General features: G+C 40.2%; 3 protein-coding genes across 3 annotated transcripts; all 3 read left to right on the top strand.

Annotated features, from left to right (window-relative positions):
- Positions 1-11956: 11956 nt before the first annotated feature.
- On the top strand, positions 11957-13143 carry LOC131217361 (homoserine kinase-like). The gene is made up of 2 exons (XM_058212275.1): positions 11957-12176; positions 12755-13143. The coding sequence occupies exons 1-2, from the start codon at positions 11957-11959 to the stop codon at positions 13141-13143; spliced, it is 609 nt and encodes a 202-aa protein (XP_058068258.1).
- A 15-nt stretch (positions 13144-13158) lies between these two features.
- Positions 13159-13650, top strand: LOC131217360 (homoserine kinase-like). Its single transcript, XM_058212274.1, has one exon. It carries the CDS (start codon positions 13159-13161, stop codon positions 13648-13650), a length of 492 nt encoding a protein of 163 aa, XP_058068257.1.
- Positions 13651-14100: 450 nt separating this feature from the next.
- Positions 14101-14577, top strand: LOC131217359 (homoserine kinase-like). The gene has a single exon (XM_058212273.1). The coding sequence runs from the start codon at positions 14101-14103 to the stop codon at positions 14575-14577; it is 477 nt and encodes a 158-aa protein (XP_058068256.1).
- The last annotated feature ends 9485 nt before the right edge of the window (positions 14578-24062 follow it).

The raw sequence follows: 24062 nt of genomic DNA, 5'->3' as shown, positions 1-24062 counted from the left end.
CATTGATCCATCTAGGGTCATCAATCCTAATAGTCACATACGATAGATGGTTTCCAGTTCGCAGAGAGGCTCGTCACAGTCAGCGTAGGCCTGGTTTATACTCTAGTTTACTACGGAAAGGCTCGTCACCTCAACATAGTTTCTAGTGTATGCTCGAGGTCACTACGGGCTCGTCACCTGATCGTAAGCCGACAGCTCGAATACAATGTCTCATACCACCGTATTCGGCTCACGAGTTGGATTCATTGGGCGTGTCTGTCGTGGTTAAGAAGTTCAACCACCGTTCACAGACAATTACTGATTGCTTGGGCTATATCGTACCCCCAATTACATTCTAAACAATAGCATTTATATATAGTAATCCAAAATAGCATGTGATAAGTGAAATCAAATATAAATCCTACTTGAGCAATTTAACAAACACATACTACACACATACACAGACATTTCATCCATACAGCACATAGTAGTAAGATAGGTTATATAAAGGATTTATAACCATAGTTAAGGTGATTGAGAATCCTATCTCAACACCCTCATTACATACATTTAAACCAGCATTTTCTCATTCAGGCATTTTATCAAACACTTAGTCTACACATATTACATACATGTAATAAATCAGTTAAAACACTTGTTATACCAAATCCTCTTACATAGGAGTTTTCATATGCACAACGATCATGTATTAGTAATCAATAATCATAGCAAGCACAAATCATAATTCTATATTCATTCAAACATTTTAACAAATACTTAGAATGCATTCGAAATAGCCTAACCTACATGAATGTGTAATGTTGAAACATCCTAACTACGCAAATATGATAGCACTCAAGTCAGTCATAAATCATTGACTGACATTGAAAGCCTTGAAAACCATAATCTAAACGTTTATAGTCCACACCTTTCTCCAGTAGACTCATAACGAACTCAGTTCGTTCTAACTCATCATCTACGGCACAACTGCAACCTACAGTATGAAATAGATTAACTATTTTATCCTTTACTCTAATTGAAACCATAAAATAGGTTAGGGTTAAGATTTCTTACCCAAAGATGGAATTAGGATCGCCGGTGTAGCAACACGGTAGCGATGCTTAAGCGCGTGGAGTGGCAGGGAAGAGTCCCAGGAACAAACTCTAACACTCTCTCTCTCTTCTCCTCACTTTCTTCTTCTCTTTTCTCTCTCTTCTCTCTCTTAGGGTTGTAAATTTGTATGGAATGAGAGAGAGAGGATTTAAGGTGCTTATATAGACCCAAATTGATGGGAATGGCCCCAGGGTCATGGTATACTTAGATTATAGCCAAAAGTTATCTGTTTCGGTCCAACAGAACTGTTTTGGAGGCCCCTTTTTCACATGCAGTCAGACTTAAGCTTCCTGACGTTGGATCTAGGTTGAGCTAAGTTTTCAGTCCGATCGGATTTATAGATCGACCATGGAGGACCAGTTTCAATTCAACGGTCACCGGTATTCGACCAAGGCCACAAGTACACTGACATGTGTTGGAAATTTTTTCTGATCCGAGAGTATAATTGAGTCAGATTCCGATGGTCTGAATCCTTAGATTTGACTCAATTCACTTAAGTTTCAGTACATTTCCTAAAGATATTCGCATTTCTCATACACTTCGCTCCGGGCCCAAATTGTGCATTTCTGGGTACTACTAGGACTTGATTTCTGAGGTGGTTGTCAGGTCCAGTAATGCAGTCATAACCGTATAGTTTTGGGGTAATCGGACCTTCGACGTGTGGTACAGGTCCGATACAGAGTTTCGGTGTGCTCCCGAGAGCAAACGGGTTTAGAGGTTGATTATGGATTTCAGGCTAATATAGCGTTAATGATTCTACAAGTTTTGGGTCTTGTAGTTTATATTTAAAGTAATTAACACTAATTTCATAGATAATCTAGTTTATCACTTAGTTAATTTCATCTAATTTCTAAAGGATTTGGTCCTTAATGATATCTGCCTGAGGTGGTACTCGATCTTTGTACAGATTTTTCCAAGACATTACATGGGCATATCGATAAGCTTCCGAAGGGCATTCCCATAGATATAGGACTAGGTTCGACAGCATCCACCACAGTTGTGACTTTCGCAGCATTAAATGATCTATTTGGCTTAGGCATGTCGAACCTGGACATCGTAAAGGCATGCATGTCGTTAGATAGGATATCAGGCCTAGAGGTCAACCATATCGCTGTTGTTGCATTGGGTGAGTTTGTAATCATGGACAGTTATCATCCACTTGATGTATGGAAGGTAGGATTGCCAGAGATTGCCCATTTGTTCTTTGTAATAGTAACTCCCGATCTCAATATATAAATGCTCCATAAGTAAGCGGGAATTAGAGAATCATATGCTTAAGCTTATATCCTCTATGGCAAAAGGTGATTTGAAAACGCTGGGTTGTATGCTCTCGACGGAAGGTTCGGTGAGGTCGAACTGGATCCCTAGCTTCGAAGAAGTAAAAAAATGCTGCAATTCATGTTGGATCTTTGGGGTTCACAATGAGTGGGTTGGGTCCCACTATGGTTGGTGTCACTGATAACGAAGAAGAGACCTTTAATATTACGTCCAAGATGATTGTCACATTCGATGAAATATGAGAAATAAAGGCTTCAATAATGGTTCAGACCATTGATCGATTGGGTTGCAGAGTCACAACCCGTACCTTAATGTTAAAAAAAAAAAAAAAAAAAAAAAAAAAAAAAAAAAACCTGAGCTACTATAAGAAAAAATGTGATTCTTTACAACATGAGTAATCAATGATGGACATCTTGCGTCTTCAAATCTGCAACAGCGTTTGCACTGGCATCCATTGCCGATTTGGGCCCCCACAATGGCATGATAGGATGCGCCATTCAAGGAATTGGAGATATGGTTACAGTACATTTGATCCATCAGTCCCTCAAGGGTTGATCAAAATTTCCTTGATCAAGGGATTGGACCACCACAAGCTGAGTTTCAACCCAATTTTCAACAGCGTAGCTATTGGTACGGACTCATTCATGAGTATGATGAATGTATAGATTCTATGGTGGGTATATCGATAAGCCTTCAGAAGGGCATTCCCATAGATATGGGACTGGGTTCGACAGCAACCACCACAGTCACGACTTTCGCAACAATTAATGATCTATTTGGCTTAGGCATGTCGAATCTAGACATCATAAAGCCATGCATGTCGTGAGATAGGATACGGGCTCGGAGGGTGACCATGTCGGTGCTGCTGTATTTGGTGAGTTTGTAATCATCGACAGTTATCATCCGCTTGATGTATGAAAGGTAGGATTGCTGGAGACTTCCCATCTGTTCCTTGTAATAATAACTCCCGATATCAATAAATGCTTCATAAGTAAGTGGGAATCAGAGAATCATATGCTCAAGTTTATATCCTCTGTGGCAAAAGGTGATTTAAAGACGCTGGGTTGCATGCTCTCGAAGGAAGGTTTGTTGAGGTCGAACTAGATCCCTGACTTCGAAGAAGTAAAAAATGCCACAATTCATGTTATATCTTTGGGGTTTAGAATGAGTGGGACGGGTCCCACCGTGGTTGGTGTCACCGATAATGAAGAAGAGGGCTTTAATATTGCAGCCAAGATGGTTGTCACATTAGATGAAATATGGGAAATAAAGGCTTGAGCAATGGTTCAGACCATTTATCGATTGGGTTGCAGAGTCACAACCCGTACTTGATTTTTTTATTATTTATTTATTTTTTGTAATCTAAGTTAGTAGAAGAAAAAATGTGATTCTTTACAACATGAGCAATTAATGATGACATCTCGCGTCTTCAAATCTGCAACAACGTTCGCACCAGCAACCATTACCAATCTGGGCCCCCACAATGGCATGATAGGATGCACCATTCAAGTAGTTAGAGATATGGTGTAACGCCCCGTACCTTTCAATACTCGGGTGCTACCAAGTGACCCAATTTAGTACAAGTACAAACCTAGCCTAAATGAACATTCACATGCATTTCAGTTAAAATCCGACCATTGAAAACTGTCCACACCCATATATCAAGCTATCCATCCGTTATTTTTCAAAATGGACCATCATGTCGTTGGAAAAACCTATTCTTAGGATTCTAATTTCATTGATAGACAAATCTCACCGACCATCGTAGATTTAAAGCTTATGGATCATGAAATCCATCGTTCATTAGGTTATAACATCCTGTTGGATTATCCATCCTTTGAAAACACAAACCGGATCATCTACTCCCATATTTGACTACCAGATCACACCTAAATATTTCTTAGGATCCCTATGACTATTAATAACTAAAGATGAGTCATTTGAATAATTAGGATGTGGAGAGTTGATAAGTGAATCGTTCACTTGGTGTGGCTCACTTAACAGTTAAAATTAGTGGAAGAATGAGGTACAAGACTCCAAGTGGTTGACTCACCTGGAGAAATACTTCCGATTAGAGGTAGGCCCTACAATTTCAATTTATAATAATAATAATAATAATAATAACAATAACAACGGTAAATGTGAACCTTATTCTAATAACAACATTTAATATTCTCAATTCATAGTATAGGTGGTCCCGGTCATTTAAATGAATTCTTGGGACCCTTTAACCGTTGATGTTCAAATTCAAAACGATCCAATCACCAATTCAACAGAAATCCTCAATTAGAGCTTTATGGCCCACCTAAGCTTAGATCTGCCCCATCTTTGGTCAAGGGCACTAATTGGACCCCTAGGACCTAATGGACGAAGTGAATTTCTCACAAACATCACGTGGACCCCACATAGGCGTTGCATGTGCACCAGGGGTGATGCACTTGTTGTGCACCGGACCAAAAGCTCGGTCAAATCGGGTTTGACCCGATGAATCCCGAAAGAGGAAGGGATTCTCCTCCCTTTTTGGATTTTTCTACCAACAGTCGGAAGCCGTCCGTTTGCGTCATTGGAGGCCCACCATCTGATTCCACCCTCATGATCTGAGCCGTCCATCGTGACGGGACGGCAAAACTGATTAGAATCACGTCTTTTTTTGCAAATCCATACACACGTGCATTCGCACAGCAACAGACGCAAACGGTCTAGCGTGCAAGCAAGGTTGTGTTTCCAGACACTCCGAAACTAATCCGTTATGATCAAGGTGGGCCACCTAGAACCAATCCAAACCGTCCACCTTGTAAAGCCCTCAAACATGACCAAAACCATGCCACTCATGCGAGTTCATGCATATGTGCATGCGCACAAATGAGGGCCCAAATAGAAGTGCGTGTGGTAATTTCTGAAAATGGAAACCTGCATTGCTTCTAGCTTGGTAATCCACGTGCACCCCTCATCCTCTATCTCGACCATTCATACCAAAGCAATCCCAGCCCTTCAACTTAGGGCTCTTTTCTGTAGCCAAACTAAAACAACAGCCGGTTTTACATTACCAGCCGATTTTGGGAGTGGTTTCAAACAGATTATATCCCAACCATTTAGGTTCAATCCAATAGTCTAAGAAGATTTAGGGTAAGCATAAAAGGTGTAAGGATCAAGCAGCAGGAGCACCTCCATTTTCTGGCAGTTGCACTCAAAAATCTGCCTATCCCTCCTACCTTCGAACCAACTAACCCAATCCCCTCGAAGCTTCGATGAATCTTATCTGCAAGCTTCCTAGGGTCCATATGGACCGCTTTCAAGGGTCAGATTTGTGGAAAAAGTGGAGATGTCAAAGACGTCATTAATGGTCGTCTTCTTCTTCTTCGTTCGAGCTACACCAAGTCACCTCGAGTCACTGGCTGAATTGGGCTATTTAAATCGAGTCAAGACCATGTGGAAGTCCAGAGAGAAGTGGGAGAAGGAAAAGGGAAAAAAAAAGAATAGAAGAGGGAAGGAAGAACGATGGGTCGAGCTTGACTCAACTGTGAAGCGTTGCAGCTATCGAGTTCGAGCGAGTTTCAGGTTGAACCTAACTGAGTCTAGGGTGGCTGGACATCATATTTAAAAGAGAAAGGGAAGGCGAGGGAGAAAGCAATAGTGAGGAGAGAGGAAGAGAAATAGAGAGAGTTGGGGTGGTGCAGATGCACCACGTTACTATTTAGCCAACCGAGTCGCTGACTCAATTCAAGTTTGGGGCAAGCCTGGTTCAGTCCAGTTCACCCCAGGGAAGAAAGAGAGAGAAATCAAGAAGAAGAAAATCAGAGAGAGAGAGAGAGTTTGGGTTAGAGAGTGAGCTGACTTGCCGTCGAGTCAGCTGGCTAAAGTTAGAGGCCTGCTTAACGTTCCAGTAGGAAGGAAAGGAAGAAGAGAAGCAGAAAAAGGGTGAAAGAAAAGAAAGAAAATAAGAAGAGAGAAAAGAGACTGAGTCAACTCGGCTGGAACAGAGTTAACTCGACTGGAACCGAGTCCAGTTGGGTTGGGTCATGCTTGGGCCTGGTCCAGGCATGACTGGAGTTCCAGCAGGGAGAGAGAGAGAGAGAGAGAGAGAGAGAGAGAGAGAGAGAGAGAGGAGGAAGAATGGGAAAGAAAGCAAGGAACAAAGAGGAGTAGGAGTCGATACGTGTCGCCGAGTCGACTCGGCTGAAACTCGCTGAGTTGAGCTGCTTAAGTGGGGAGCAAATCAAGCTTGTGGGTTGGATTGAGCAACTAATGTAAGTTATCTTTCTCCCCAAAGTAGATTGTTTCTAATTATCTTTAGCATTACCATAATTATTGCGATTATTAAACCTGATTAGCCTCTAGCATATTACTTATACTAGTATTAGTTATTATAGGTAAAACTACAACTACTAGATATTAGAATTTTATTCACCATTCCTAAATATTATCATTGACATTAGAAGTGTACTTGTAACATCCTGGATTTTCACTATTTTGGATTTCAAAAAATCCTTGATTTTTTTTTTTTTGTAATTAACTTATAATATCACTTACTAACTATTTGCACTCAATGTTAGTTTATAAACAGGCGGTACTAGTAAAGAACCACACAAGTCTGATTAATTAACTGTAGGAAGACAACGAATCCACCCGATCACTTGAACATCAAGTTTTGCCCCATGATTTACTCACATACGATCTAAATTTACTCGACCCATCGCTAACTAATCAAGACAATCATAACTAAATTAAAGATCTAATCGAAGCCGAGTTGGATAAGGCCCAGATCTTGACTAATAGACCAAATCAACCCCTTTACTCTTTTAACCTAAAACTGACGATTTATAGTAATCATGACCAAATCTCCACTTTCACTATCTATAAATAGGCCACACTATAAACATAGTTAATCCAAACCCTAATCATTTTCCACGAGAAATCTCAATACCTAATTCATTCAAAAAATGCCACGATTTTCTAAACAAGCTCTAGACCGCTCATTGGTGGGTCACTAGTTCCAAAACTATAGAATAATGTCCGTCTTACTAGGCTTGATATCCATTGCGCGAATCCGACCTGGGTATTGTCCAGAACTGCTCAACTTGAGCCAAAGGACGAGTGCATAAGAAGTGCAAATACCCTAAAGGAAGAAGCTGAAACTTAAGTGAATTGGGTCAGCCACTCTTATGCAAAGTTGAGAATTTCGGACCGTCAGTTTATGACCAAAATTCACACGTGGAGTAAGGATATTTTCCTGTTTATATCTGTATAGCCGCGACCCCAATCGACCATCGGTGACCGTTGAACAGACTTCTAATCATATCTGTCGATCGGCGCATCCAAATGGTGGGCCGATCATGTCTATACGTAAATCATCATTAGGGCTAACTATCCTATGGTATATATCAATATGTATACCCTATAGTGGGCCCTAGAGGTTAGAAAAATCCTCCCATAGGGTTAGTATAGTAAAAACCCAACCCTTGGGACCATTTACACCAAATCTGGCATTATAAAAGGGCCTCATTTAGGCACCCCCTTCTCCCATACGAATTTCATGCCCTACCTTGGTGAAGGAGAAGAGAAAGAGAAAGAGAGAAGGAGAGAAAGAAGAAGGGAGAGAAAGGTAGGCCCAAAGGAGGTAGAATCTTGTAAACCCTCTTCGCTCTTCCTCAAGAAACCCTCTATCCACAACTGCAAACACAATCTTCAATCGATTGGGTAAGTAACCACTCTTCTTTTTTAGAAAGCTATTATATTAAGTTAGGCCATGCATGTATTCTAACATGCAAGTACGTTTGACTCAGGATCTCTACAAATCGACCTGCGAGTTCGGCAACCCTAGGTCGATTCCTCAAGCTCTCAACGATCCGTAGGTGCGGACCATTATCCCTAGGTGGCCAAGTACCAATTTTAGGATAAATTTAATGATTTTGAATGCTAGAGTGATGTGCATGAGTGATTTGGGGAAAGATTTAGCTAGAAACCTACATATTAGGTCCACTAACATTCATACAATGATAAATTGCTATTTGTTTGGTTTTTAACATATTTGAGTATGAAATTGGTGTTGCATGATCATTTCATATTTGATTCTTGCATGATTTTTCCTATAACATGTATAACTGTATTATTTATTGTTGTATTCTTGTACTATAAGTGGTGTGTTGTCTTTGGTCTCTTCGGTAATCCAGCACCACATGCACACATGTCTAACTCATGCTATTAAGAGTAATTGCATTTATATTAAAAACCTGAAACTTCATGCTCGACGTATTCTGCGCATGATTTCACTTGTGTTAGAAGATGAACTCTTAATTGTTGAAGTGTTATTAAATACAACCCATTCTCTAGGTTGGTCAGGAACTGAAAATTGTGGGGGTTGGACCCGTTGGTTGGACTGCCCTGTGACCAGACTGACTGATTTGAGCGGACACAAATGGGCGATAGTAGTGGGATTACATGGGTTGCTTGCACCCAACGTCGTGCATTATGTGCTCGCCTGAACTTGGGCAGTCTAGTCCACCGACTGACCAACTATGTTTGTTAATCATGTTTGCTCACGCCTGTTTAGAACTTGGAACACCCCTCGCCCACTGACAACAGCTAGAAACTGATCCACGGTCTCGTGAACCGGGCATGGCGGAATGAGACACTGTGTCCGAGCTGTCGACCTACGTTGGGGTGACGAGTCTCCCCGTAGTGTCCGCGAGCGATTCCGCTTTCTAGTGCTCCCCATGTACTTACAATTGAGGGTGGGGACGCCGATGGGATCAAAGATCGCAGGGTTATGACCTCGAGCGTTGAGGAGTCCGGGCCTCGCAAATGGATGAGGGCATTGATATCGTTGGGGTGTACTAGTTTCCCCAACCAGTTGGATTAACGGAATTAACTAAATACTCAGCTAACATTATTCATGTATTACATTAGCTAGGATTTGGTGACTCGGCAGTTGAGGTCATAATGAGGGAGTGTTGGTCATCCGCGACCGCGAGATGAAGTCGCTCGAGGGAGTGTTTGTGGGTGAGGTCATGCATCATACACCACTCATGCATATGCATTAACAAAGACTAGTTAGTGATTTATGAATGTGTCCTTTTCATTAAATTCATCATGAAATTGTTATTTGATGTAACTTATGGTTGATGGCACCCACTGAGTTAGTTACTCACTCCCACTCTGAGACGGTATTTTAAAACACCAACCAGACCCTTTAATAGATGCAGGTGAGGCAAGCTTGACGAGCCGAGCGAGGTGAGCATGGATAGGGAAGAAGAGCTTTCCTACTTCCAGCTTATAGATGGATCACCGTATACTGTGCAAGTTGTTTATGGGTTGTTGAGTAGGGATCTAATGCACCATTTTTTTTGGGCGTTTCTTATATAAATTTTATCGGGCGACACCTTGTGCGACCCGTTTGATATTCCTATAGATTTATATTTCTTAGTCGCATTTATTTCAGTAGATTAGTGGTGGTTGTGGTTTATGTTCCAGCCGATTCCTTTATTACTTATTTAAACTAATTTATATACGAATCACCATAATTAGGATATAAGAGACACCTAAAAATTTGGAGGCCGAGTTCCTACATGGCCCCTGAAAACCCGAGGTATTATAGTACTAATTACTACCATCATAATGATATTATTACCACGATTAGCTAATATTAATACTATCATTAATGTTAATAATTATGATATGGTTACTAGATTAGCATTGTAATTAATTTTACATTAATTAGCGTTCAAATCTTAAAATATAAGTCTAGCACTGAACTCTAGGATGGAAACCTAGTTCTACACCAAAACCCTAAAAATAAGTAATCTAAGCCCTAAGTTATATTAATCTCGACCATAGATACTTTGTAAAACATTGATCTCATGTACAACTTCAAAATTCATGGTAGGATTCGATTCTAAGGGTGCACGCACTTCCTAGTAGCATTAGTTGGCGATTCGACTCGTAAGATGATGATTTCTTCCTCTTGAGCTTTCCATTTTCTCATTAACTTAAGTGATAGTTTTTATTTTATTTCGGTTGATAATTGATACCTTTATCTTATAATTACATGTGCTAGTTGTTGAAATTGAATGCTAAATTATATGCTAAATATTTATCCTGCATATTTTCTCATGCTTGTGGATTACTTGTGGATTGCTTATGGAATTTAAATTGATACATCATGGGGAAACCTCACTTATATGTGTACATTTAAACTTGGGAAGTAACTTGATTGATCGTGGTTATAATGGACCTTCGACTTAGTGGTTACTTGAATGATGAGTTAAATGGAATATTGATATGGGCCTACCATCCAGGGGTTGTTGTGTATAAGTGATTTTTGAGGATGATCTTTTATCGCATAATTTTGATATTTGCCCTAAGCGACTTAGTTTTGATATTTTCCCTATGAGGCTTTATTTTGGTATTTGCCCTATGTGGGCTCGATATATTATTTTTGTACAACCATGCGATGGTAAGCCCCATATGCTAAATTATGATTGGCCACTAGTCAATAGGCTCCTATTAAACATCTTGAAGTAGTAGCCTCATGAGCCGGGGATGGTGGTCATGGGACACTATGTCTAGCTGTCGACTTACACTGGGTGATGAAACCCCCGTAGTGACCTTTGAGCTTTCTTAAATTGGCTAGTTGTAAATGGAATAATAATGGTTGGGCTAATCATGCATTTATAGCATACTGGCGATGATGGGTGGCTAATTCTGGATGTTATAGTACATGCCTAATAGGATTTAATTGGGGTATCATTTTGCTAACTCTCAGACCACAAACTATCGGCCCACTTTTAGTGAGCTTGGCACTACGCATGTACAATGTACTTTCGCTGGTGACCAGCGACATGCATGGATTTCGCCCAAAAGCCAACTGGATGAGCATCCCCAGTTGATGTGCACTCACGCATCCATGCATTTAAAAAGACTGCATCATGTATGGTTTTGAATGCCTTTTTGTTTATAACTATGCTTATCTAATGTGGCAGTGTGTAATCTTGAGGGGAATTCACACTAAGTTGGTCACTCATTCATCGAATATATAACCGCACAGGTAGTGCAGGTTGCCTAGATGATATTCATGTTCATATTGATGAGGAGCAGGGTACAATTGTCATGGATGCATGATTGTACTTACCAAGAGTTACTATGTGATTTTACAGCTTAAGATTAGTTATAATGTACTTTGTCTCACATGCGATATTATTTCATTTTGTAATCGTAAGTATTGGGACATTGGTTCGTAAAAGTCATTGTGGGCAGTCGCTCATATATTCTGAATATAAATGCAAGTTTTCCTTTATGTTTAATTTGTTCATCTTTCGCTAATCTATTAACTCTGAAAGAAAAAGAAAAGAAGAAAAATATACCTGAATTTAACTATCTTTAAAGGTTAACACTCAGTTTTTGGAGAACGAGTCATATACTCGGGTTCCGAAAACTCGGGGCGTTACATATGGTTATAGTTACATTCAATCCATCAGTCCCTCAAGGGTTGATCAAAATTTCCTCGATCAAGGGATTAGACCACCACAAGCTGATTTTCAACCCAATTTTCAACTGCGCAACTATTGTTGCGAACTCATTTATGAGTATGATGAATGCAAATTCCGCAGTGGGTATATCGATAAGCCTTCAGAACGGCATTCCCAAAGATATAGGACTGGGTTTAACAGCAGCCACCACAGTTGCAACTTTCACAGCAATTAATGATCTATTTGGCTTAGGCATGTCAAATCTGGAGATCATAAAGGCATGCATGTCGTCAGATAGGATATCAGGCCTGGAGGGCGACCATGTCGGTGCTGCTGCATTTGGTGAGTAAATCATCGACAGTTATCATCCGCTTGATGTATTGAAGGTATGATTGTCGGAGACTGCCTATCTATTCTTCGTAATAGTAACTGCCGATCTCAATAAATGCTCCATAAGTAAGCGAGAATCAGAGAATCATATGCTCAAGCTTATATCCTCGGTGGCAAAAGGTGATTTGAAGAGGCTGGGTTGTATGCTCTCAACGGAATGTTTGGTGAGGTCGAACTAGATCCCCGGCTCCGAAGAAGTAAAAAATGCTGCAATTCATGCTGGATCTTTGGGGTTCATGATGAGTGGGTCGGGTCCCACCATGGCTGATGCCACTGATAACGAAGAAGAGGCCTTTAATATTGCGAACAAGATAGTTGTCACATTCAATGAAATATGAGAAAGAAAGTCTTTAGCAATGGTTCGGACCATGGATCAATTGGGTTGTAAAGTCACAGGCCGTACTTGATTTTTTATTTTTTATTTATTTTTATTTTTATTTTTTGTAATCTGAGCTAATATAAGAAAAATGTGACTCTTTACAACATGAGTAATCAATAATGCACATCTCGCATCTTCAAATCTGCAACAGCGTTCACACCTACAACCATTGCCGCTTTGGGCCCCCACAATGGCATGATAGGATGCGTCATTCAAGGAGTTGGAGATATGGTTACAGTTACGGTCGATCCATCAGTCCCTCATGGGTTGATCAAAATTTCCTTGATCAAGGGATTGGAGCACCACAAACTGAGTTTCAACCCAATTTTCAATTGCGTAGCTATTGCTGCAGACTCATTTATGAGTATGATGAATGTAAATTCCGCAGTGGGTATTTCGATAAGCATTCAGAAGGGCATTCCCATAGATATGGGACAGGGTTCGACATCAGCCACCACAGTTGCAACTTTCGCCGCATTAAATGATCTATTTGGCTTAGGCATGTCGAATCTAGATATCGTAAAGGCATTCATGTCATAAGATAGGATATCGAGCATGGTGGGCGACCATGTCGCTGCTGCTGCATTGGGTGAGTTTGTAATCAACGACAATTATCATCCGCTTGATGTATGGAAGGTAGGATTGCCGGAGACTTCCCATCTATTCTTTGTAATAGTAACTCCTGATCTTAATAAATGCTCCATAAGTAAGCGGGAATCAGAGAATCATACACTCAAGCTTATATCCTCTGTGGCAAAAGGTGATTTAAAGATGTTGGTTTGTATGCTCTCGACGGAAGGTTCGGCGAGGTCGAACTGGATCCCTGGCTTCAAAGAAGTAATAAATGCCACAATTCATGTTGGATCTTTGGGGTTCAGAATGAGTGGGTCAAGTCCCACCGTGGTTGGTGTCACCGATAACGATGAAGAGGCGTTTAATATTACAGCCAAGATGGTTGTTACATTCGATGAAATATGGGAAATAAAGGCTTCAGCAATGGTTCGGACCATTGATCGATTGGGTTGTAGAGTCACAGCCCGTACTTGATTTTTTTTTTTTTTTTTTTGGGTAATTTGAGCAACTATAAGAAAAAATGTGATTCTTTACAACATGAGCAATCAATGATGCACATCTCGCGTCTTCAAATCTGCAACAACATTTGCACTTGCAACCATTGCTGATCTGGGCCCCCACAATGGCATGATAGGATGCACCACTCAATGAGTTGGAGATATGGTTATAGTTACATTCTATGCATCAGTCCCTCAAGGGTTGATCAAAATTTTCTCGATTAAGGGAATGGACGACCACTAGCTAAGTTTCAACCCAATTTTCAACTGCAATGGGGACTCATTTATGAGTATGATGAATGTAAATTCTACGTGGGTATATCGATAAGCCTTCAAAAGGGCATTCCCATAGGATATTGGACTGGGTTTGACAGTAGCCACTACAGTTGCGACTTTCACAGCATTAAATGATCTATTTGGCTTAGGCATGTCGAATCTCAACATTGTAAAGGCATGCATGTCGTCAGATAGGATATCGGGCTTGAAGGGCGACCATGTCGTTGCTGCTGCATTGGGTGAGTTTGTAATAATCGATAGTTATCATCTGCTTGATGTATGGAAGATAGAATTGGCGAAGACTATCCATCTGTTCTTTGTAATAGTAATTCCCGATCTCAATAAATGCTCCATAAGTAAGCGGGAATCAGAGAATCATACGCTTAAGCTTATATCCTCTATGGAAAAAGGTGATTTGAAGACGCTGGGTTGTATGCTCTCAAAGGATGGTTCGGTGAGGTCAAACTGGATCCCTGGCTTCGAAGAAGTAAAAAATGTCGTAATTTATGTTGTATCTTTGGGGTTCACAATAAGTGGGTCAGGTCCCACCGTAGTTGGTGTCACCGATAACGAAGAAATGGCCTTTAATATTGCGGCCAAGATAGTTGTCACATTCGATGAAATATAGGAAATAAAAGCTTCAGCAATGGTTCAGACCATTGATCAATTGGGTTGCAAAGTCACAGCCTGTACTTGAATTTTTATTTTTTATTTTTTTGTAATCCGAGCTAATATAAGAAAAAAATGTGATTCTTTACAACATGAGCAATTAATGATGCACATCTCGCGTCTTCAAATCTGCAACAGCGTTCACACCGGCAACCATTGCCGATCTGTGCCCCCACAATTACACGATTGGATGTGTCATTCAAGGAGTTGGAGATATGGTTACAGTTACGGTCTATCCATCAGTCCCTCAAGGGTTCATCAAAATTTCCTCGATCAAGGGATTGGACCACCACACGCTGAGTTTCAACCCAATTTTTAATTGCGCAGCTATTGCTGCGGACTCATTTATGAGTATGATGGATGTAAATTCCGCGGTAGGTATATCGATAAGCCTTCAAAAGGGCATTCCCATAGATATGAGACTGGGTTCGACAGCAGCCACCACAGTTGCAACTTTCGCAGCATTAAATGATTTATTTGGCTGAGGCATGTCGAATCTGGACATCGTAAAGGCATGCATGTCGTTAAATAGGATATCAGGCCTAGAGGGCGACCATGTCAGTGCTACTGCATTGGGTGAGTTTGTAATCATCGACATTTATCATCCGCTTGATGGATGGAAGGTACGATTGCCGGAGACTGCCCATCTTTTCTTTGTAATAGTAATTTCTGACTCAATAAATGCTTCATAAATGGGAATCAGAGAATCATATGCTCAAGTTTATATACTTTATTGCAAAAGGTGATTTGAAGACGATGGGTTGTATGCCCTCGACGGAAGGTTTGGTGTGATCGAACTAGATCCCTAGATTCGAAGAAGTTAAAAATGTCGCGATTCATGCTTGATCTTTAGGGTTCACAATGAGTGGTCGGGTCCCACCGTGGTTGGTGTCACTGATAATGAAGAAGAGGCCTTTAATATTGCAGACAAGATGGTTGTCACATTTGATGTAATATATGGGAAATAAAGGCTTCAGCAATCATTCGGACCATTGATCGATTAGGTTGTAGAGTCACAGCTCGTACTTGATTTTTTTTATTTTTTATTTTTTTTTGTAATCTGAGTTACTATAAGAAAAAATGTGATTCCTTACAACATGATTAATCAATGATGCACATCTCATGTCTTCAAATCTGCAACAGCGTTCGCACTGCCAACCATTGCCGATCTGGGCCCCCACAATGGCATGATAGGATGCGCCATTATAAGAGTTAGAGATATGGTTATAGGTACGGTCAATCCATCGGTCCCTCAAAGGTTGATCAAAATTTCCTCGATCAAGGGATTGGACCACCACAAGCTGAGTTTCAACCCAATTTTCAACTGGATAGCTATTGCTGCTGACTCATTGATGAGTATGATGAATGTAAATTCCGTGGTGGGTATATAAATAAGCCTTTAGAAGGGCATTCCCATAGATATGGGACTAGGTTCAATAGCGGCCAACACAGTTGCGACTTTCGAAGCATTAAATGATCTATTTGGCTTAGGCATGTCAAATCCGAACATTGTAAAGGCATGCATGTCGTAAGATAGGATATCGAGCATGGAGGGCGACCATGTCGCTGTTGCTGCATTGGGTGAGTTTGTAATCAACGACAGTTATCATCCACTTGATGTATGGAAGGCAGTATTGCCGGAGACTTCCCATCTATTCTTTGTAATAGTAACTCCCAGTCTCAACAAATGCTCCATAAGCAAGCAGGAATCAAAGAATCATATGTTCAAGCTTATATCCTTTATGGCAAAAGGTGATTTGAAGATGCTGGTTTGTATGCTCTCGATGGATGGTTCAGTGAGGTCGAATTGAATCCCTGGCTTCGAAGAAGCAAAAAATGCCGCAATTCATGCTGGATCTTTAGGGTTCACAATGAGTGGGTCGGGTTCCATAGTAGTTGGTGTCACCGATAATCAAGAAGATGCCTTTAATATTGCGGACAAGATGGTTGTCACATTCGATGAAATATGGGAAATAAAGGCTTCAGCAATGGTTCGGACCGTTGATTGATTGGGTTGTAGAGTCACGGCCTGTACTTGAAATTATTTTATTTTATTTTCTATAATTTGAGTAAGTATAACAAAAAATGTGATTCTTTATAACATGAGCAATTAATGATGCACATCTCACGTCTTCAAATCTGCAACAACGTTCGCATTGGCAACCATTGCCGATCTAGGCCCCCACAATGGCATGATAGGATGCGCCATTCAAGGAGTTGGAGATATGGTTACAGTTACGGTCGATCCATCAATCCCTCAAGGGTTGATCAAAATTTCCTCGACCAAGGGATTGGACCACCACATACTGAGTTTCAACCCAATTTTCAACTACACAGCTATTGCTGCAAACTCATTTATGAGTATGATGAATGTAAATTCCGTAGTGGGTATATCGATAAGCCTTTAGAAGGGCATTCCCATAGATATGGGACTGGGTTCAACAACAGACACCACAGTTGCGACTTTCGCAGCATTAAATGATCTATTTGGCTTTAGGCATGACGAATCTGGATATCAAAAAGGCATGCATGTCGTCAAATAGGATATCAGGCCTTGAGGGTGACCATGTCATTGTTGCTGGATTGGGTGAGTTTGCAATAATCTACAGTTATCATCGGCTTGATGCATAGAAGGTAGGATTGCCGAAGACTGCCCATCTGTTCTTTGTAATAGTAACTCTCAATCTCAATAAATGCTCCATAAGTAAGCAGGAATCAAAGAATCATACACTCAAGCTTATATCCTTTGTGGCAAAAGGTGATTTAAAGACGTTGGGTTGTGTTCTCTCAACGGAAGGTTCGGTGAGGTCAAACTAGATCCCTCGCTTCGAAGAAGTAAAAAATGCCACAATTCATGCTGGATCTTTGGGGTTCACAATGAGTTGGTGGGTCCCACCGTGGTTGGTGTCACCAATGGCGAAGAAGAGGCCTTTAGTATTGCGGACAAGATGGTTGTCACATTGAATAAAATATGAAAAATAAAGGCTTCGGCAATGGTTCAGACCATGGATCGATTGGGTTGTAGAGTCACAGCCTGTATTTGAATTTTATTTTATTTTATTTTTTGTAATCAGAGCTATTATAAGAAAAAATGTGATTCTTTACAACATGAGCAATCAATGATGCACATCTCGTGTCTTCAAATCTGCAACAGCGTTTGCACCAGCAACCATTGCCGATTTGGGCCCCCACAATGGCATGATAGGATGCGCCATTCAAGGAGTTGGAGATATGGCTACAAGTACGGCCGATCCATCACTCCCTTAAGGGTTGATCAAAATTTCCTTGATCAAGGGATTGGACCACCACATGCTGAGTTTCAAACCAATTTTCAACTGCGCAGCTATTGCTACAGAAGGTTCGGTGAGGTCAAACTGGATCCCTAGCTTCGAAGAAGTTAAAAATGCCACAATTCATGCTGGATCTTTGGGGTTCACAATGAGTGGGTCGGGTCCCACCGTGGTTAGTGTCACCGACAACGAAGAAGAGGCCTTTAATATTGCCGCCAAGAAGATGGTTGTCACATTCGATGAAATATGGGAAATAAAGGCTTCAGCAATGGTTCAAACCATTGATCGTTGGGTTGCAGAGTCACAGCCTGAACTTGAATTTTTTTTATTTTTTATTTTTATTTTATTTTTGATTATCTGAGCTACTATAAGAAAAATGTGATATGTGATTCTTTACAACCTGAGCGATCAATAATGGACACCAACTAATAGACGTTTCAAACCTTTGATTAGGCCTATTTTCTATAGATGATCTTGAGCATCCATTGTATGAGGTATTGAAAAGATGGTTATAATCGTCTAATCAGTAGAGCTCTCAATGGACCATGTCAGGCTTCACGTTGTCCAATCACAGCCAAAAATCTTTTAGGCTATCCCAAGCCTAGCTATATAAGAGGGGATAAAAATAGGCTATCCCAAGCCTAGCTATGTAAAGTGGGGGGGGGGGGCGGAATTCCAAAGTGGGCTATTCCACACACACGCTGGATCCTGAGTGGGGTATGTCTCAGTGATCCAAACCGTTCCTACGATGGACCTTAGCATAGAGGGAATACAACGAATAAGAACCCACGTATTGCAGTACTTCAAACCTTTGATCGATTATTATTTTTCCCCTAACAATGTACTGTCTCCTTAAACGTAAGTTCATGGGCCGTTGATAAGAAGGTTATTATCTTTCTATGTTGAAAATTTTGAAGCCAAACACCATCAGCTGTTAATCTGCGTTTGTTCAACGGTTTGGATCACCCAATCAATGTCTGACATGTCGGGATCATGTGCCTAGGTCACTTTTTAAATTCATAGAAAGTTTGTGTACGCCTCGGACTCGGATTGGTATTAGGGCTGTTAATGGGCCGGGTTGACTGACCAAAGATTGGACTTAGTATGGAGGATCAGGCCGGAGGGCCCGTTTCTTGAGTGGGCCGAACTCATACCTACTTGTCTAAAAATTCAAAATTTTTATTAAATTTTTTCCCTCTTGAAACTCTTAAAGCATAATTCAAATTTTAAATTAAAAATTTTCCCTCTCAAAACTCTTTAAAGCGTGTGTGTGTTTATATATATATATATATATATATATATATATATATATATATCACGGAAACACTCACCTGCGAACCAGTTCTTACGTACTACATACTAACTTTTTTGAGAACCCATCATACGTGATGTGTATCCAAAATCTGAACCGTTGATGTGAAGCAGCACATCGTGAAACCCCCTGAACCAAGTTTTACTTTGATCTAAAACTTTGATGGGCCATGAAAAATGAAAACAGTTTCCTCCCTTGATTTGTATTTCTCTTTGTTATGGCCCACCAGAATTTTAGATCACAGGGGGTTTCATGGGATTCGCATCACATGGACCGTTCAGATTAGACACCCATTACACATGTGCAAAGGTGCGCAGGGGAGCATGACTCTATATATATATATATATATATATATATATATCAAGTTCCAGCTCTTTATCTCTCCCTCTTGTAGTGGGCTCTGTTAGCAGCTTTTTTCTCTTTGCATTCTTCCAGTATAGGATCCTTTACCTCGCACGTGTATCCTAAGTTGCCACATGTGCGTGATCTCGAGATAGAGCAGCAAGATAATCAACTTCCCTAGTTATAAACATCGAACAGGAAGTGAAAAGGCATGACTATCCCAATGACCCAATCTCACCTTGATCAATTGTCACGGGCCTGGGCCAGGTTTGGGCCTATTTTGAATAATATAGGCTGGACTTGGATAGAGTTTGGCCCAGCCCTAAGCCAGCCGGTTGACACCCCTAATTAATAGTGTAGAACATAGCACTCACGAGCCAAAAAATGAGGCAGATCCAAAACTCAAGTGGATGACACAAGAAGTAATGGGGTAATAACACTGACAATTAAAACCTTCCTAGGTCCCATCATGATGTTTATTTGCCATCCAACCTCTTCATATTGTTGCATAGACTTGTATGAAGAGAAAACACAAAATATCAGTTTGATACAAAACTTACATGGCTTTTCCCCATTGTTTCTTATGGTTTGGTCCACTTGAGCTTTGGATATTCCTCTCTTTCTTTCTTTTTTTTTCTTTTTTTTTTTTTTTTTAGCTCATGCTATAAAATGTTCTGACAAAATGAATGGATGATATAAATAAAACACATGATAATGGTGGGACCCACATAGCTATCTTACGTATACGCATTGCTGAGGTTGGTGCTGTGTTCTACACGACGCAATTGGAGTCCGTACCCCTCCCTCAACAGTCCAATCACTAGATGGGACCCACATTTAACATGATATGTCCCATAAATGAGGGCAATACTCTCCTCCATTCCATGGGCCAGAATTAGGAGAGAAGAAAAGTGAATGGTTTTCTAATGGCTTACATGATCTAGCTTACCGAATAAGCATGGGCCCCATTTGTTGGGAACTATGGAAATCCCATGCAAATTCCTCACTTGTAGATCCTCGTAAACCCTGACTGTTGGATTCTCTCTTTTTCTGTATTTACCAGCTAAAACGGAATTGGATTGGCTCCTCCCCCTGCCATCAGCCTGGTGGCTGGTGGTTGGTGCTCTCTGGGAGCCACCATGATGTATGTGTTTCATCCATTTTTACGGATCATTTGAGTGCTTAATCCCAAAAATGAGAGGGATATAAATCTCAAGTGGACCATGATGTATGTGTTTCATCCATTTTTCGGATCATTTGAGTGCTTAATCCCAAAAATGAGAGGGATATAAATCTCAAGTGGACCACACCACAGGAAAACAATAGTGATTAGATATCCACCATTAAAATCCTCATATGGCCCGCTGTACTTTTTATTTGACATCCAATCTATTGATTAGGTCATACAGGTCCAGATGAAAGGACAAAACAAAGATCAGCTTGATCCAAAACTTTTATGGCCCCCAAAAAGTTTTTAATGGTCAACGTTCACTCAACACAATTTCTTGTAATATGGTCCACTTGAGATTGGGATATACCTCATTTTTGGTCTCTCTTTTTTTTTTTCTTTTTTCTTTTTTTTTTAAACACACCACCCACTCACACGGTAGGTAGCGGGATTTCACCACCCATGGGTATGGGAACCCTCCACCAGGTGTTGAAACTCCCAAGAGTCTACCACCAAAGTAAGAGTAAGGACCCACTATGATGTATAAATTAGACTTTTAACCTTCTGTCTGTACGGTACGAGGAATATTTAAGTAAAATATCGAACATCGGGGTATCATATATTAAAAGAAAATTTAAGTCAAATATCATATATTGGAAGATCATATATTAAAAGAAAATTTCAAGTGAAATTCTCTATTTTTTATTTGTTTTAGTTTTTGCCTGTGATATGTAAATTGTGTGGTAAGAAAACTCTATGGACCCACCATGATGTATGTGTTTTATCCATGTTGTCCATATGTTTTTCCGACTCATTTTAAGACATGAGCTCAAAATTAAAACATATCCAAATCTAAGTGGGCGACACACGAGATAATGGGAATTGGATACCTACCATGGAAAATTTTGTGGACTACACACGAGATGGTGGGAACTGAACACGTACCATTGAAAACTTTTGGAGGACCAAAGAAATTTGGATCAAACTGCTGTTTGTGTTTTCTCTTCACCCATGTCTATGGGACCTTATGAAATTGTTTGTCTTCTTCTAGCTGTGCCATTACTAACCGTGGGTAACGCCCAGGCAGCCACCCTAACTTAATAAGAACAATTCTCTTTATGACCAAACAAGGACCAGCCAAAACTCAAATAAATATCAACCATGTAGTATATGTGTTTCATTCGTAGGTTAAAAAATTAAAAATTTAAAAAAATAAAATAAATAAATAAATAGCGAACTAAACCAATTTTCTAAGTGTGCACTGATATACACATGGTACGAGTATTATACAAATATTTGTTAACCGGAGTTACCTCTTTATTCCTTTTAATGTCTCTTTTTCCAAATTGAAGCTCAAAACACTCTGAGGCTCATCTCAATGTCCATTTGACATCTACTCCGTCAATCAATTTTGTATATATTTTATGTTAAAATGCGATTCAAAATGAGACAGATCTAAAGCTCAGTTGAGCCACATCACAAGAAAAAAGTACGGATTGAATGCCTGGATCCATGGAAGTTTTGGATTGATGTTTGTATTTTCCTTTCTTTGTTAGAATCACTTTATGAACAGGTCAGATGGTACATAAACATCATGGTGGGCCCAATATCATTTCAATGGTGGGTTTCAATTCTCAGCCGTTTCTTGTAGTGTGGCCAATCTGAATTTTTTAACCGCCATTTTTTTTTCCAATCACATCTTAACATGATTTGTGAAACAAATGGAATGGGTTGCATGTATGAGAGCATATTGCCTGTGACCCTAGGCACAGAGATTAGGGCTGAAAGTCAAATGGGTTTGTCGGGTTGGTGCTCAACTCTAGCTTAACCCAAGGTTCCTATACCTCAACCCTAACTCAACCCAACTCAGGGTTGGGAATTCTCAACTCAAGCGGCTTGGCCGGGTTGGTCGGGTGAATATATGCTAATATATTTATTATTACATTATTTTATTATATTTTCAATACATGTCTTATTTTTTGTACCTATGATTTTATTAATTATATGTGTAGTTATTTATTATAAAGAAGTTAGTTTTTCTATTTTTTTTTTTTTTTTAAAGTAGCTAAAATATTGGACTACTCTTTAAAAATCGTGTTATACGATCTATTTGGGAGAGAAAATTCTAGCATATGTTGTTAGCTTGAGTCATTGGAAATGACGGAGACCATTGAAACCCAATGGCATTAGAGTTTTATGTGCCTTTGACACAGGCGATCCACACTCATTTATAATTTATAGGCGATCCGCACTCATTTATAATTTATAAGGATCTTATATATCGATCGCATTCGAGTTAGGTCAAGCAATTTGAGACCCACACAAGTTTTATTAAGTTGGTGTTTGTATAGCCCAAGTCTAAGACTAAACCTGATACATCTTACCCAAGCCCAACCCAACGTCGGGTAAGTCACCGGTCAGTCAACTTGAACCGCCCCACTTTCAGCCCACTTTCAGCCTTAAAAGAGATATACCTGTGCCCAGGGCTGTGTGGGGCCAATAGAGATGTCCTTTACAAATCTACTCCGTCCATCTGTTTTTAAAGACCACAGTAGGACATGATTATAAAAATCAGAAAGATCCAAAACTCAGATGGACCACCCCAATGGAAACAATGCGAATGGAAAGGTCCATTAAAACCTTCCTAGAACTGACCATGATGTTTCTATGCCATCCAAACCGTTCATAGGTTATTACCACTCAGATAAACTATAGGCAGAAATATCATTCTGATTCAAAACTTCTATCACCCCCAGTCATTGAATCCCCCTGTTTCATGTGATATGGCCCACATTACTTTGAATCTTCTTGATTTTTAGACTCCAGTCGTATTGTTGTCTTTAAAAACAGATGATCGGAGTAGATTTACTAAGGACATCTCAACAGGCCCCACACAGCCCCAGGCACAGGTATTCCTATGCGCCCAGGGTCACAGGCAATCCGCTCTCCACATGGAAATCGGGGTCGACCAGACTCTGACACAACGGCACTCCCGCACGCTGTGCAGCCAACGTCCGCATTTGACCTCATCCGACCGATCCAGATAAGCACAGAGGGAAATTTCCAGGTGCGACGCGGCGTTGACCTATCACCGGCTCAATAAACAATATCTTATCGCTTCCTCCGGAAATTTCCATAATTAGTATTAATATTTCCAAGTGTATCAAACTCCATAAGCAGGCAGAGTATTTAAAAACTGGGCCCATTCCCAAGCATGGATTGTATATTCACGCCATCCAGCTTATTTCAGAACATAATCCTAAAAATTAAGTAGATAAAAATTTCATGTCATTAAACACTCACCGTTAAAAAATTCCTAGGATCCACCGTAA

The sequence above is a fragment of the Magnolia sinica genome, chromosome 10, assembly GCF_029962835.1.
Source record: "Magnolia sinica isolate HGM2019 chromosome 10, MsV1, whole genome shotgun sequence".
Lineage (NCBI taxonomy): Eukaryota > Viridiplantae > Streptophyta > Magnoliopsida > Magnoliales > Magnoliaceae > Magnolia > Magnolia sinica.
The sequence above is the reverse complement of the archived record's forward strand: the minus strand, read 5'-3'. Positions and strand labels throughout refer to the sequence as shown.